This window comes from Ornithorhynchus anatinus, chromosome 8 (assembly GCF_004115215.2).
Source record: "Ornithorhynchus anatinus isolate Pmale09 chromosome 8, mOrnAna1.pri.v4, whole genome shotgun sequence".
NCBI lineage: Eukaryota > Metazoa > Chordata > Mammalia > Monotremata > Ornithorhynchidae > Ornithorhynchus > Ornithorhynchus anatinus.
The window spans coordinates 41,692,543-41,707,346 of record NC_041735.1 but is presented as its reverse complement, the minus strand read 5'-3'; the positions used below and the strand labels follow the sequence as shown (position 1 = coordinate 41,707,346).

Here is a 14,804-nt window from a genome sequence, read left to right as displayed (position 1 = left end):
ATAAGTACATAAGTGGTGTGGGGCAAACACCAAGTGGTAAAGGTTACAGATGCAAGTGCAACGGTGATGCAGAAGGGAAATGGAGTAAGGGAAATGAGGGTTTAGGTGGGGAAGACCTCTTGGAGGAGATGTGATTTCAATAAGACTTGGAAGGTGGAGAGAGTTACAGTCTGGTGCATATGAAGGGGTTCCAGGCTAGAGGGAGGATGTGGGCAAAGACTCTGCAGTGACCTAAGACAAGATCAAAGTACAGTGAGTAAGTTGGTGTTGGCAGAGCAAAGCATGGTCTTGGAAATCAAGTGAGGTAATAATAATAATAATAATGTTGGTATTTGTTAAGCGCTTACTTACTATGTGCCGAGCACTGTTCTAAGTGCTGGGAGACACAGGGGAATCAGGTTGTCTCACGTGGGGCTCACAGTCTTAATCCCCATTTTACAGTTGAGGTAACTGAGGCACTGAGAAGTTAAGTGACTTGCCAGAGTCACACAGCTGACAAGTGGCCGAGCCGGGATTCGAATCCATGATCTCTGACTCCAAAGCCCGTGCTCTTTCCACTGAGCCACGCTGGCGAGCTGAATGAGTGTTCTTAAACACTAAGGAGTTTCTGTTCGTTGTACAGGTGGATGGACATCTCTGTAGTTGGATTCATGATGCCCCAGTGTTTTCTGCTGTATCCTAATACCTAATAACTGTTTCATTTGGAGACTAAATACCTCATGAGACTGGATTATCTGCACTGAACTTTTCTTAGAAATCTGTAGAATTCCAGAGGCTAAATCTGATTGAACAGCTAGCATCCTCATCAAAGATCAAGAAAATGATGGAATAATAATTTTACATTTCAAAATTGAGAGGTTTGATAGAATTTTACACCATTCAAAAGTCAAAATTTTGAAGAAAATATATTTTTAGACTATATTAATCGATCATTGGTCTTTCATGAGTGCTTGCTGTGTTCAGAGCATTGTACTAAGCACCTGAGAGAGTATAGTATGTTAGAATTGGTAGTCATGATCCCTGCCCTCAAGCAACATGGCCTAGTGGAGAGAGCCCTGACCTGGGAGTCAGAGGACCTGGCTTCTAATCCCAGCTCTGCCAGTAGTTTACTTTGGGACCTTGGATAAGTCATTTAACTTCTTTGTGACTCGATTTCACCATCTGTAAAATGGGGCTTAAACACCAATTCTCCCTCCTTCTTAGACTGTGAGCCCCATGTGGGATAGGGACTTGTATCTACCACAGTGTGCATTACAGTGCTTGGCACAAAGTAAGCACTTAACCTATGCCACAATTATTAGAGAGTTTACAGTCTAGTTTATTATCTAACTTGGTTTTAATAATAATATACAACATGTTTGGATTTGCAAAAAGATGATGAACAAGGATCACAGCCTGAGGAATATTCGGGGCTCCTCCAACTAATGTACTGCACTATCTTATGGAGTGGTGAATGTTAAAGAAGTATAAAATAAATGAAAGTCGTCATGCCCTTCGGGGACTGGCAGACAGTCAATAATGCACCAAACTATGCCTACAGAACAGCAATAGGATTTAACTTTATGTAGAACTGAGAGATTTGGACCTGTCTCAGACATCCCATCTAAAATCTTGAACAGATTTATTAATAATTATGGTAGTTTTAAGTGCTTACTGTGTGCCAGGCACTGTACTATGCACTGAGGCACTAATGTCAATTGCCAGCCGAATTTATCATTAAATGACAAGACAAGGTTATTTACAGGGTCCAGGAATAGAGCCAGTGTGTTAACATTGAAGGAATATTTGCTGTAAGACAGCTGCATTGAGTTGGATGTGTGGAGCAGATTTGGTACCCAATTAGCTGCCATATAGAGAGGTGAAGAAAGGAAAACCAAAAAGCATGAAAGTGCAAGGAAACTTTTATGCAGATACACTGAAGCCCAACTTGAAACAGTAGTGGTTTAGCTATAGAATGTTGATTGTTTTCCTACAACAAAGGCATTAGACCACTTCTAAAACCAGGAAAAGAACTAATACTCTCCTGAGTGCTCCATGCACATCTCTGCAAACAGTAAACACTCAATAAATATCAATGACTGACTAAAGATCAGCTCAGTAACTATGGTACCATCCAAGAACTGAAAGGTAGTCTTCGCATTTGAAAAGTGTGAAAAGGAATGCTGATCAAGTATTGACGGTCCATATTTACAATATTGACATGGTGCTGTGCAAACTTGAAACCAAGGGCAAAGGTAAAGTTAGAAACAAAGGAAATTCAATAGTAAAGATATCTTCTCAGTGCTTCCCTAAGAGTGAAGTTCACTTTGAGTACATATGGTAGTTTTGTGGTTCCTTTGGTCCACTTACATTTTTGGCATTTTAAGTAATAATTATTATTATTATTAATATATTATCTGCATACTCACGAGCCTGTAACATTGGCATTATCCTCCACTCCTCTCTACATTCAACCCACATATTCAATCTATCACTAAATCCTGTTGGTTCAGCCTCCACAACATCTCTAAAATCTGTCCTGCGTGTATAAGGAGCACTCGGGAGAGTATAAGGTCTTTTCCTTGTTTTAGAGGTGGTCTCCTGTCTTTGTTGTAGGAAAACAATTAGCATTCTAAAGCTAAACCAGTACTGTTTCAAGTTGGGCTTCAATGTATTTGTATAGAAGTTTCCTGCAGATAATTATAATTATTATTATTATTATGGTATTTAAGTGCTTACTATGTACCAAGCACCGTTCTAAGCACTTGGAGTAGATATAGGGTAATCAGGTTGTACCACTTGGGGCTCTCAGTCTTAATCCCCATTTTACAGATGAGGTAACTGAGGCACAGAGAAATTAAGTTGAATTGCCCAAGGTCACACAGCAGACAAATGCCCAGCTGGGATTAGAACCCATGTCCTCTGACTCCCAAGCCTGTACTCTTGCCAATAGGCCACACTGCTTCTAATTTTCTGTTTGACAACATAATAAACCCAGTAGCCAATATTATCTGCCCACTGAGTGACTGATGTACTTAGCAAAAATTGTTAGATTTTGATATTTTTGTTAGGAAGCAGGAAGAGGGGGAAGGGTTGGCAATAAAGGAACTCCAATAAAAGGGCTTTCTAATTCTGACATAAACCAGCTTTTGACAAGTGAACTTTTTCACTAATTAGAAATAACAAAAAGTTGTCTGTGACCTTAGCAGCAAAAGAAATTTTCCTATTAAATCTGTTGTATTATACACTCCCAAGTGCTTAGTGCTTAGTATAGTGCTCTTCAGACAGTAAGCACTGAAATACCATCGATGATGATCAGTCAATCATTGAGCACTTACAGTGTGCAGAGAACTGTACTAAGCACTTAGGAGAGTATGATAAAACCATAGCAGACATATTCCCTGCCCACAACAAGCTTACAGTCTAGAGGGGGAGACAGACATTAATATAAATAAATTACAAATATGTACATAAGTGCTGTGAAGTTGCTGAGGGTGGGGTGGTTAATAAAAGGAGGCAAATCAGGGGGACACAAAAGGGGGTTGAAGAAAAGGGAAACAGAGCTTAGTCAGGGAAGACTTCTTGGAGGAGATGTGCCTTCAATAAGGCTTAGAAGCCAGGGAGAGTAATTTCTGTCGGATATGAAGAGGGAAAAAATTCGAGGCCAGAGGAAGGACTTAGCAAGAGGTCAGTGGCCAGATATATGAGATTGAGGTACAGTGAGTAAGTTGGCATTAGAGGAGCAAAGTGTGCGTTCCGAGTTGTAATAGGAAAGTAGTGAGGCGAGGAAAGCGAAGGTTAGGTGATTTGGTGCTTTAAAGCTGATGGTAAGGAATTTCTGTTTGATAGGGAGGTTCTTGAGTGGAGAAGCGTGAACTGAATGTTTCTGTAGGAAAATGATCCGAGCAGCAGAGTGAAGTAATGACTGGAGGGGGGCGAGTCAGGAAGCAGAGCAGCAAGGAGGCTGATACAGTAAATGAGGAGGGATAGGGTAATGTGGTAGCAGTTTGGCTGGAGAGGAAAGGGCGGATTTTAGTGATGTTGTGGAGGTTGAACCGACGGGACTTAGTGATAGATTGAATATGTGGGTTGAATGTGAGAGAGGAGTGGAGGATAATGCCACTGCTACAGGCTCGTGCGTCAGGAAGGACGGTGGTGCTGTCTACAGTGATAGAAAGTCAGGGGAAGGACAGGGTTTCAGTGGGAAGATGAGTTCTGTTTTTGACATGTTAAGTTTGATATGTCGGCTGGATATCCAAGTAGAGATGTCTTGAAGGCAAGAGGGAATGTGAGACTATAGAGAGGGAGAGAGGCCAGGACTGGATATGTAGATTTTGGAATCATTCGCGTATAGGTGGTACGTGAAGCCATGGGAATGAGTAAGTTCTCCAATAGATGGAGACTAGAAGGGGACCCAGAACTGAGACTTGAGGGACTCTCACAGGTAGGGGTTGCGAGGCAGAGGAGGAGCCCATGAAAGAGACTGAGGGTGAGTGGCCGGGAGAGAAGAGTGTCAGTGGAGCCGAGGTTGGGTAACTTTTCCAGAAGGGGGTGGTTAGCAGTGTCAGCGGCAGCTGAGAAGTTGAGAAGGATTCGGATGGAGTAGAGGCCATTGGATTTGGCAAGAAGGAGGTCATTTGTGACCTTTGAGAAGGTAGACTTAAGGGGACGGAAACCAGATTGGAGGGGGTCAGGGAGAGAATTGGAAGAGAGGAACTTGAGACAGCTGGTATAGACAACTTGTTCAAGAAATTTGTAGAGGAAAGATAGGAGGTAGATAGGGTGATAACTGGAGGGTGCTGTGGGTTTGAGGGAGGGTTTTTTTAAGATAGGGGAGACAGAGACATGTTTGAAAGCAGTGGGGAAAAAGCCACTGGAGAGTGAACAGTTGAAGACAGCGATTCGGGAGGGAAGAATGGAGAAGTGTGACTTTGGGCAGTGGGGAAAAAGCCACTGGAGAGTGAACAGTTGAAGACAGCGATTCGGGAGGGAAGAATGGAGAAGTGTGACTTTGAATGTCCCAGGCCTGGGTATACCCTTTCTTAAATCTTCATCACTTTTCTCTAAAACTGACTCAGAGTGTTTAGTTTTTTGTCTAATTCAGAAAAGTGTACAAGTTATGACCCCGCTTACCAGGTATGACTAAATTGCTGTTTGGTCTTATGCTGCAGAAGTAACTTTTCCATGAAGTTTGTTCATAAAGTAGGAATTTTCACCTGAAGGATAGTGTGATTTACTTGATGCTTTTATAGCTGAAAATACTAACTGGAATGGTCCCCTGCCTTTGTTCTTTAGAGGGAGTCAAATAAACTGGTATTTACAAATTGCTGCCTGGGAAATGACTCCTTACAAAAGCTAATTATAAAATGTACATCAACTTTCTTTCTTCCAGAGTTTAGTATCAGGAGCTCTGGACCAGTATTCTCCCATAATAAGTCTGTTTCCAGGCTACCTACTCACATCTATCTAGAATCTTTAAAGTTAGATTGATTTAAGAATATGCTTTTTCTTTCCCAAGGGTTAGCCGAAGGTTCAATGAGTCCCTTAGTTTAAGATATTGTAGGACCCAGAAAGAGATCTACCATAGTTCTGAAGCAGTTTAACCATAGGCCCTCCAGTAATTAGGTGAAAACATAGACTCTTATTTAAGAGCTATGGCCCGTTTCAGCAGAATTTTCATGGGACATAAGACAGAGTGAAGTTTTTGTTATTGTGGCTTTTGTTGAGGTGGTGGTTGTTTGGACATAATCATTTTTATTGCGCATTTATTTTAGTGCAGATCACTCTACTAAGTGCTTGGAAGAATGGATTATAAGAGTTGGTAAATTCGTTCCATGCCCACAATATTTCCTTATTTATTATAGATGATCCTTAAGTAGAAACACACTACAGTAACATTCTATTTATGTCCTGTAATCTGAAATCTTGTAAATCATAAAAATACTTGTAAGAAGAAACATCACCTTTCTTGTCACCGATGAATGTGGTCTATCTGTTCCCTGACAAATTGGAATTGGCAAACTATATTCCCTTGGCAGGAAGGAAACCCTGACTTTCCGGGAGTTGTTTTTTGGAATTTTTTTTCCAAATTTAAGTTTTATTCAAGGATTTTTCCTTGCAAAACTAGCATACCTCTACCACTGTGGCATATTCTGCTCAACCAATTTAGTTAATCCAAAACTGAGCCTTCCCCACCATTCACTTCTGTGAGGAAGAAATGATTTTTGAAATAAAAAGAAATGAATTTTGTCAATCCCTGGGGAATTGACCTGTCACACCTGTCATAGATCTTAGTCTGTCGCTTTCCCGCACATTACTGCACTGAATATTTTCCAAGTTTCATATTTTTGAAAGAAGAATGCTTAAATCAGTTGTGGTTTGCCCTGCGGAGCAAAGTAGAGATGGTTTTAATCTTAGAAGGAGAACCCTGTTATGATTCTTCAGGTTTGGGGTTACCCTTGAAACCTTGAATTAGACTATTTGGAATTTTTGAGGCAGTATGACATCATAGTGGAGAGAAGACAGGGCTAGAAGTTAGGAGTCCTGAGTTCTAATTCCACATCTGCTATTTGCTTGCTCTATGGCCCTTGTAAGACATTTAGCTTCCCTCTGCCTCTGTTTCCTCACCAGTAAACTGTGATTAAATATCTGTCCTCCTTCTGAGCCTTGGGTGGATAGGAAAAGTGTCCAATCTGATTGTCCTGAGAAGCATTATGGTGTAGTAGGTAGAGCATGGGTCTGAGAGTCAGAAGGACCTGGGTTCTAATCCAGGCTCCACCACTTGTCTGCTGTGTGAACTTGGGAAAGTCCCTGAACTTTTCTGTGCCTCAGTTACCTCATCTGTAAAAAATGTGCATAAAGAATGTGAGCCCAATGTGGGACAGGGACTGTGTCCAACCTGATTAACTTGTGTCTACCCCAGGGCTTAAAACAGTGCTTGGCACATAGTAAGTGCTTATCAAGTACCATGATTATTATTACCTTCACCCTTATTACTGTCATTGATACATACTAATTGCTTAATTAATACCATTCCTAAAATAACTGAAAACTTCCATTTTCTGCCATCCAGTATGCGCAGTTGTTTGTATTCAGTTTCTGAAACAATTTTTGAAAAAATCAAAGAACTGGAAGTGGAAGCTGAATTTACTCTATTGAGGTCTCTGGGGAAATGATTGATATGTGTTTGTTTTGATGGTATTCAATATTTAATAACCAATGCTGAAAACAAATTTTATTTACATAATTTGTCATATATTCCAGTCTGCTACTAAATATCCCTTGTAGCCCTTGACAGGATTTGGTTGTACAGGAAGACTCGCCCACGGAGAGAACATTCCCTTTCTATAAATGATGTAGGCACAAAGGGCAGAAGTCATTTTGGGTTTGATGCAGTGAAGCAATAAGCTTATTATTATTGTTGGTATTTGTTAAGCGCTTACTATGTGCCGAGCACTGTTCTAAGCGCTGGGGTAGACACAGGGGAATCAGGTTGTCCCACGTGGGGCTCACAGTCTTAATCCCCATTTTACAGATGAGGGAACTGAGGCACAGAGAAGTTAAGTGACTTGCCCAAAGTCACACGGCAGACAAGTGGCCGAGCTTGTGTAACCGAGACAATGCATCATAACCTAAAAGCCCCTGGAGAAGTTTGTTCTGTTAACAACAAACCCTGAGCTTGTTTTTCTTCTACTTCCTCTTCAACCTCATGTCTTTGCCATTTGCCAATTCACAAAACACCTCATGGTGACCAGGATTTTAATCATTCCCTAAAAGTACTGATTTGGTAAAGTTTGATATCTCGTTCACAACCCAAGTAAGAGTAACAGGGAGATAAGGTGAGCAGGTTGGCAAAGTTCCATCCCTCAGAGCTTTTGGAGCACTTGCTGGAGGGAATGCAGTGGAAGTCGAAAAACTCAGTACAGTTGTCAGGGGAGATTTTCTACATCACAGTTAGGAAAAAACAGTCTTAGGAATAATCACAAGAAGTGACAGGTTCCTTTTGCTCCTATGCACAAGCACACCAGCAAACATTCAGTGACCTATTCTATCAGACATTTCCTATGGGACACTTTTATTTTTCTCAGATCAAGCTCTCAGTGTTAAGCAATTACATATGAAATGTCTTGTGGAAGCAGCTTCCTGGGTATCAGCAAAGTAGATTGGGGAAGGGGTGCTGTCTACCCAGGGTTCATTCAGAGTGGAGGGAGGGCTGGAAATAAGCAAGATGGCAACCAAGTTTTAAGAAGGAAGGTTGCCAGGCCACAGTAAAGGCGGACAACGCCTCGGCCTCCCGTTACTGGAAATGTAGAGAGACGGGAACCCTGTCAGAATTGCCACCTTGACAGAATTGTTCCTTTGTCAGTACGGCAACCACTGATCCTGTGGCCATGATATGCTGCTCTTCTATGGTGAACAGGTTCAGAAAATGAACTCATCTACGTACATTTATTTTAAAAAAAAAATTACCCTGACCAATTTTGGTTCATCAGTCAATCAATCACTGGTATTTATTGAACATAAGTATGGGCAGAGCACTGTACTCAGTGCTTGGGAGAGTTCAGTACAACAGAATTAACAGACACATTCCCTGTCCATAATGAACTTACAGTCTAGAGGGGAAAACAGACATTAATATGGGTAAATTAGTTATAATATATAATTTAAATATATGTACATAAGTGCTCTAGGGTTGGGAGTGGGGCTCTCCTCCCTTCTCTCTTTCTACTGCCCACCCCGCACACTCCACTCCTCTGCTGCTCACCTCCTCACCGTCCCCCATTCACGCCTATCCCGCCATCGACCCCTGGGCCACGTCCTCCTGCTGTCTTGGGATGCTCTCCCTCCTCACCTCCACCAACCTAACTCTCTTCCCCTCTTCAAAGCCCTACTGAGAGCTCACCTCCTCCAAAAGGCCTTCCCAGACAGAGCTTCCCCTTTTCCCTCTGCTCCCTCTCTGCTCCCCCGCCGCCCTCTGCTCCCCCCCCCCCTTCACCTCCCCTCAGCTAAGCCTCCTTCCCCCCCACTTTCCCTCTGCTCCTCCCGCTCTCCCTTCCCCTCCCCTCAGCACTGTGCTCATTTGTATATATTTTTATTACCCTATTCATTTTATTAATGAGTGTACATCCCCTTGATTCTATTTATCGTGATTAAGTTGTCTTGTTATGTCTGTCCATCTCCCCCGATTAGACTGTAAGCCTATCAATGGGCAGGGATTGTCTCTATCTGTTGTCAAATTGTACATTCCAAGCGCTTAGTACAGTGCTCTGCACAGAGTAAGCGCTCAATAAATACTATTGAATGAATTAATGAATAGCTGTCCAAAGGTCACAGGCCCAAGTGCATAGGCAACGCAGAAAGGAGAGTGAGCCAGGGAAGAGATGGCTTAAGGAAGATGTGACCTTCATATTGCATCATAGTGGTTCATAAAAGACTTTGGGGAAAATTCTTTTATGTCCTTTCTAATGCAGTCTTAAAACCAGTACTCTAGTATTGTAACCTCTGGTGGTTAAGGTGTAATACAACTAACTGCAAGTAAACTTTCAACTAATTAATTGTACTCTCTATGCAGGGAACAGTGGGATAGTTTCCTAAACCGAGTGATGGCTTCACTGCCATATTCTCCTCTCATCTTCCATGCTAAAAACTTATTTTCTATTGGCATTACAAAATATCAGCAATCCTTCAACTTATACCTTTTTCTCTTTTGCATTATGAACTCTTCTCTTTCATCTAATACAGGTATTTGAGTGCTTCTTCCATTTCCTTTAAGGAAATTGGTTTGCAAGCTTCTTGGCCTACAATGAAAGCTCATCAAATTTGGGTCTTTTTTTCTATCTCATTTTTCAGACTGTCATGTTAAACAGGTTTATTTCCTTAATAACGATGGTTCTAACTGATTGCTTCCTCTGGGCCAAACATTGTGCTGAGCCTTGGAGTAAAGATTGTAAGCTCTTTGAGGACAGGGATTGTGTCTACCAATTCCATTTGGTTGTACCTCCTAAGTGCGTAATGCAGTGCTCTGCTCAGAGTAAATAAATACTGTGTCAAATAAATCAATAAATAAATCAATAAATACCACTGATTGATTGATTAATGGATACAAGATAGAGTGCGTAAATGTTTTCCCCAAGTTCATACAGCAAGCCAAAGGTCAGGTTAGGAGAAGAAGGAAAGTCTTCTGACTCCTAAGACCTGTGTTCTTTCATTAGACCATCTGAATTGAATATTTCCTGGATTCATTAACTCATTTGAAAATCTCTTCATGTTAAAAAACAAAAAGCTTTAGCATAATTTTAAGATTCTGAGATTTAATTTTTGATCAGTGGAAACCTGTGGTTGCTCAGTTGTACAACCTGGCATTTCCTGAGTAATGTAAATGACCTGCTTTCAAAAAGAATGGAAGGTTTATGACTTCAGGAAACACTTTTGATCACTCAGAACAAAATAACATCTAGAGCATGCCCACAAAAAAATCACCTAAAATTAACATGCTTTACCAAACAAACCCATTATAATTTTTAAAAAGTAATCTGGCCAAAAATTGTGATTGTGCTCTTCAAACCGTACCTGATGATTTGTGGACTTGGGGGAGTTTATCCTGGCCCTAGGCTTTGCTTTTTCATTAGTATATTTCTATCCTTTAATTTTAGGAGGAGGAATTAGAGGCCCAAATTTCATTTCTTCAAGGACAGCTAAACGATTTGGATGCTATGTGCAAATACTGTGCTAGGATGATGAACACTCATCTCGGTAAGTGAGAGCTCCCGACTCCTATTAATTGGCCCTTTCTTAAGTAGCTGTCTTTGCCTAGGTGTGTAATTAAAGCTTCTTCAAGTGTATTGGTGATTTAAACTAACTGCAATCATTGATATTATTATAGCTTAATACTCTCCTGATCTTAAATTTAGATAGTTTAAATCAATTGGCTAAAAGAGAACATTAGGACCAAATGGACCTTTTCATGTTTCTAAATTGTTTTACATTCTGAGAGATTTGCTATATAACTCAGCCCATCTGACCAGGCCACTTGCAATACAGCTGTCCAATTAAAAGGTCCTTCTTTGAATTAAACTACATTTGTCTGAAGCCTGTTAGATGTAATCTCGGTATCCGATTATCTGCACTGCATGACGGCTCATGTGTTGTTTCAGTAACCTCTTGCTCTTTCTGATAGCTACCTTGCTTACAAATGAACTGGAGTATTAAAAAACCCCATTTCACTCTGTATCTGTCTTATATTGGTTAGCTTTCCCCCAATCCTGCCTCTTCTACCCTTTTCTCCCGCTACACTTGTGGTTTCTTGTGGGGTCCTAGACTGTAAGCGCGCTGTGGGCAGGGAATGTGTCTGTTAAATTGTACTTTCCCAAACGCTTAGTACAGTGTTCTGCATATAGTAAACACTCAATAAATACGATTGACTGACTGACTCCTAAGCACCTAGTACAGTGCCCGACATGCAGGAAGTACTCAGTAAATACCAATAATTGATTGATTCTCCTTCTCCTCCCTGACTGGTTCATGCCAAGTCCTTGCCTCAGAGGCCAGGCAGCACCTTTTCTTTCCTTTTGGTTGACACAGTTACCAGCATCATTCATGTTGCTCCACTATCTGCCCGCACTTGTGTTAAACTGTTTCTTCAGGGGTCAGTGGCAAACTCTCTCCAGTTTAGAAGGAGCTGAGGCACTGGTTCCTAGGCACTGGCCCATAGCCACCCATGCAAAAGCATCCTGTTATCCCACCATCACTAAGATGATCTGGTGGCCTCAGGGATGCTCAGACTTCTCCCAGATGCCTAAATTAATACCATTTTTCCTCGGCCCAGCCTGCCCCTGGGATGGGCTGGTTCTGGTGTACTTTGACCCTCTCACAGGGGGAAGTAGAAGTGACAGTTTAGAGTGATGGTGGAAGTGGAGAAGGAGCCAAAGCCCTGGCAGATGGCTCGGGTCCTAGTTCATGGCTTCTCAGTGTTGGAAAAATTTCCAGCTTTCCTGCTCTCCGCTTTCCTCTCTCCTCCCGTGATATAAATTCTACATGATTTCAGCAAATGCCATTTGGTGGTTGGGTTTTTGTGTTGGGGAAGATTTTTTTTGAACAAAATAAGAATAATCTAGTGTGAGAAGGGCATTTAAGAAACTCAGTGATGACTGGATTGAACCTGAAACAAAACTGTGTTAAAGCTTTACATTAGTCTTTATTCTTTTTTGGTTCCATGGGAACCCAAATAGAAGTCAATAGAACTGCCTTCCAAAGGGGAACTAGAAAACGTAAGTAGAAAATTGGATGGGGTGAGGGGTGGAATGGGGGGCAGGGGTGAAGCAGCATGGTCGCAGTTTAGATGGAGAGGAATGGATGGATTTGAGTAATGTTGTGAAGGTAGAACTGACAGGATTTGGTGACATTGAATATATTGATGGAATGAGAGAGATGAATCCAGGACAACACCAAGGTTACGGACTTGTGAGACAGGGAGGATGATGGTGTTGTCTACAATGATGGAAAAGACAGAGAGAGGACAGAGTTTGGGTGGGAATGTAAGGAGTTGAGTTTTGCATATATTTAATTGGAGTTGTTGGCTGGATATCCAAGTAACTATGTGAGGAAATATGAGATTGCAGGGAAGGAGAGAGATCAGGGCATCAAATGCAACTACATCAGTACCAGAGGATAAACTATAAATTCTGCCTGCCATCCCAATCCGTTGAAGCTTCTGTTACACAGGAATCAGTAGGAGAGTGGGAGAGGGGCATCCATCAGCCTTCCACCTCTTCTTGGTCCCCAGAAGCCTGGGCCGACAGATAGAGGAGAGACCCTGGGGTTTTACTTCTGCCCGCCTTCCCATTCAGGAAAAAAAATTATACGCAAATGCAGTTTCACCCCATCCTATAGGAGGATAAGTAATTTCTAGGGACATTAAGATTCTGGCCTACGAGGTTGTTGGAATTTTCTGGCAGCTGGAATCCAGTTAAATGGCACTCTGGGGAAAATTCATAGACAACTGTAGAGTCAGCTTTAGGGAACCAGCCGAGACAGCATGTCAGGAGGGAAAACATTGTTTTGAGCTTACCTTTAAAATCTGTGATGCGTAAAGATTTTCATTTAACTTAGAATTTTAGGTATGTTGTGTTGGCTATCCTTAGCATCCACCCTTATGTTTTTCTAAATTAATAATGCTGAATGCTTTCTACTCACTGCTGCAACAGGCTACTGTGTGTCAAAGATAACCTGTCTCAGAAGCTTGCAATGCTGATTAGTTTCTCTATCCTATTTGGATATTAATTATTTTCATAAAGTTTAGTTCTCCTCTAGAGAACCACAGATTGCCTACCATTTAAACAAAGTGTACTCAGAGGACTCAGAACTTCCAGTAAATTTGCAGGTTCTTTTATGACTGGCAGCAGAACAGATTCGGAAATAAGCTTCTTTTGGCACATTTTGTTCTAATAACCTCTACTTATCAAGTGTATCATAGAAATAATTAAATTGGTAGGCACATAATTGTTAACCCAAATTCTAGTTTCCAGGTGGCTTTTGTGCCAGATATTTACATTTCACTAAACTCAATGTTATTAGCTCCATAAAATCTAACTTCCACTGTGGCCCAGTGGATAGAGCTGGGAGTCAGAAGGACCTGGATTCCAATTCCGGGTCAGTCACTTGTCTGCTATGTGACCTTGGGGAAGTCATTTAACTTCTGTGCCTCAATTCCCTCTTCTGCAAAATGGGTATTAAGACTGTGCGCCCTTTGTGGGACAGGGACTGTGTCCAACCTGTTTATCTTGTACCTACTCCAGTACTTAGGACGGTGTGCCTGGCACATAGTAAGCACTTAACAAATACCACAGTAATTATTATTATTACTTCATTTCACTTTTCCAGTCAACTTCAGAAAACCTTTGTAAGTGTTCATTCTTCTGTTGCTGCAGTTACTGTTGTGCTGCCATCCTGATAGGTAGCTGAAAGCCACTGAAAACATTAACCTTAAGAACTAAGCTTTGATTATTTTTAGTTTGGGCGTACTTCACACCCAAATTGCAGTGGGTAGACAACATGCACTTAACCGTATAGAAAACAAAAAGTGTTCAAACACTGGCTTTTCATTTAGATGAAGGAACCTTTTGCCCTCTGGCTCTCAAACTCCCAAGCCCAAAGTGTACAGTCTATTCTTCTCAAAGCAGCATGCTTTTAGGTGGCTTCCACTTTCATTTTCTGTTGCGATAAAACATGATTTCACTTGTCTTCAACATGATGTGCTGTGGTGAAGGCAAATTTAGATTTTCAGTGACCGTGTTTTGAAAAGAGAACTAGTCACCCGATTTAATTCGAATCCCTCTGTGGATCTAGATATATTCTTGCACTTTCCAAATCTCAACATAAGTTACAGCAGCGGGTCGTATCTCAACAGAAAATCAGCTCCTTATTTCTTCAAGGTCCACACAGTATAAGAAAGCTCACATCATAGGACGCACGTCCTGAGTGACTGCACTAATGCACTCATCTGTTCTTCAGATGTCACATCTCGTTCTAGCCAGAGAAGTGTGTATTGTCTTCAGAATGCTCCCTACTTCCCCTGCAGGACACTAACCAAAATACAGAGTGAAAGCATGGGGGTTGGGGAAGAACTGAATGCATTTTTGTTTCTGCAGTTTATGGTTTTCTTTCTGATGAAACACCAACTTTTTATTGTTTAGTAGAATAACTAGCAACTAAAGGATGGTCAAAGAAAGGGAGTAGGAGAAGGGAAAAGGCATTTTAGTTGGAGTAATTAGCCTTCCAATTTGTATTGATCGGTCAGGCATGAGAGTTTATTTGACTGGGTGCTTGAC

General features: G+C 41.4%; 1 protein-coding gene across 13 annotated transcripts in view; it reads left to right on the top strand.

The window, feature by feature from the left end:
* The window catches only part of TBC1D5 (TBC1 domain family member 5), a 442,854-nt gene that overhangs the window by 394,955 nt on the left and 33,095 nt on the right, over positions 1-14,804 (top strand). For all 13 annotated transcript variants that reach the window (XM_029070199.2, XM_029070200.2, XM_029070204.2 and 10 more), the window contains one exon: positions 10,632-10,731. In XM_029070199.2, coding sequence (XP_028926032.1) covers positions 10,632-10,731 — 100 coding nt within the window. The remainder of the gene's footprint in view (positions 1-10,631; positions 10,732-14,804) is intronic.